The 1875-nt window shown below is 44.1% G+C and overlaps 1 protein-coding gene across 1 annotated transcript in view; it reads left to right on the forward strand.

Annotated features, from left to right (window-relative positions):
* ttbk2a (tau tubulin kinase 2a) overlaps positions 1-1875 on the forward strand; it is a 40615-nt gene that overhangs the window by 29458 nt on the left and 9282 nt on the right. Inside the window, exon 12 of the mRNA XM_037694845.1 lies at positions 149-674. Within this exon, the coding sequence (XP_037550773.1) occupies positions 149-674 (526 nt within the window). The remainder of the gene's footprint in view (positions 1-148; positions 675-1875) is intronic.

A 1875-nucleotide genomic window follows, 5' to 3' on the forward strand; every position in this document is an offset into this window, starting at 1 on the left:
ACATATATGTATATATATGTACAACTCCTTCACTGTTACAGTCAGTCCATTTCAAGGTGGCCACCATAGGTACTCCTCGTCAGCCATCTCAGACACGGTTCTTTGTTGTTCCAGGTGAATTCGTGAATTGGTCGTTTGTCTCTTTCAGTTCAGGAAAACAGCAGCTCAGCACCCAGCACCAGGAGAAGGAGACCGCTGCAGCCCACGGTCCAGCTGTGGCTGCTGGTGAGCGTTGTGACCGCGTCTGGCACTATGACGAGGACTTCCGGTCTATAGATGGTTCTCCTAAACCAGCGTCACCAGGATCCTTTGAGCAGGGAGAGGGGGCAGCTAGCAGTGGGGGCTTCGTGGCTCTTAACTTGAGCTCGGGGAGGCAGGACGTTGACTCAAAGGAATGGGTAATGGTGGAGCGGCCCAGTGGCTCCCCCAGGGCTAAAGTTACCAGCAGCCCTTCGGAGGAGGATGAAGAGCCAGAGGTGCTGCAGCTGGAGGAAGAGTCCCCTGGATGGGAAAAGGGCAGGCCAAGCCCGAGTTCTGGCCACGCTCAACAAGAAACAGTGGCTCCCTCTAAAGGAAGTGCAAAAATGGAGCTGAGTGTGGACCCTGCAGGGGATGTGCCCCCAATGACAGCAACCAGCCCAGCTGAGGCTCTGGCCGAGGGAATCCTCACGCAGGTAAGAAGTTTGAAGAGCATGTCCCAGGAAGCGTCTGCAGTGAGCGTTTTACAAGGATAGGGCGCTGCGCGAGTCCTGAGGCTGGACTCAGAGTCCGCTCCAGCACTTTGTGTTAGTTCCAAAGTTCAGCTGTATTAGTATCCATTCTAGCATCGTCCGGTCACATGGTGCAGTAAAAGTATGTACTCTGTGGATTATTTGAGATACAGCAGAATTCAGCCGCACGGCCTCACTCTGCAACTCTTTACGGTGACTTTCATCAGATACTGCTAAAATACTGATTTTTATTTCTCATGTATGGTTCGTCCCCTCCTGGAGGAAAAATGAAGACAATAAGTGTAAATAAAGTTCAAAAATGTCCAAAGTATAAACGCTGCCCCCGCTGGAATGAGCTGAAAGTTGTGACACTTTTCTTTATTGAACCTTCACTAGTACAGGGAGACTCAGTGTAGATCGCAGCGTTCACATAAATATACATCAAACATGTGATTTCAATGTAAAGCCACACACACGTCAGCCATCATGAACTTATTTCCCATATTCATTAGTTATATGATTTATTCTACAACTTTAAAATCTTCAAAAATACTTAGATCATTATTTATACTTTGAGTACATTGATAGTTCTAGGATAGTGGTGCTAACTGTGTAAATGATGCAACAAAAAGTGTACAAATATTAAGAGACAAATTATTGGGTGCGATCGGTGTTAAAAACATAACCTCAACAAGAATGAACAATAAAAATAATGTTGCCACACAAAGTAGTTCCTCCTAAAAACCGTGCAAAGGTTTGCTTCTGTTTCTCAGTATCTGGACAGTTTTCCAGTAAAAGTAAATGGTGATTTATTTGCAGTTATGCTCAGGACAGGCCTTTTATTCTGAAAATATTATTTCAAATTAAATTAGAAATTCAATCGAAGAAGCTGTGAACATGTTTATCTGCTTTATTTTACACAGATAAAATTATTTATTATTTTTATTTAATAAAACCGTTTCAACAAGAGGCAGCCTCGACCCACAACAGGGAGAGACAAGGCGACGGCATTGTGCACAAAAACAACAAAACAAATATTCAGCAACAAATATTGTTCTTCACAGACAATGTAACACAAACTGTAACATTTGTATCGATAGCAGTTTAGGAAACTGATCCCATCCTGCTAATATTCAGCTGCTGCTGCTGATCCAACCATCCTGCT

The sequence above is a fragment of the Nematolebias whitei genome, chromosome 21 (assembly GCF_014905685.2).
Source record: "Nematolebias whitei isolate Nwh7 chromosome 21, NemWhi1, whole genome shotgun sequence".
NCBI classification, from domain to species: Eukaryota; Metazoa; Chordata; class Actinopteri; order Cyprinodontiformes; family Rivulidae; genus Nematolebias; species Nematolebias whitei.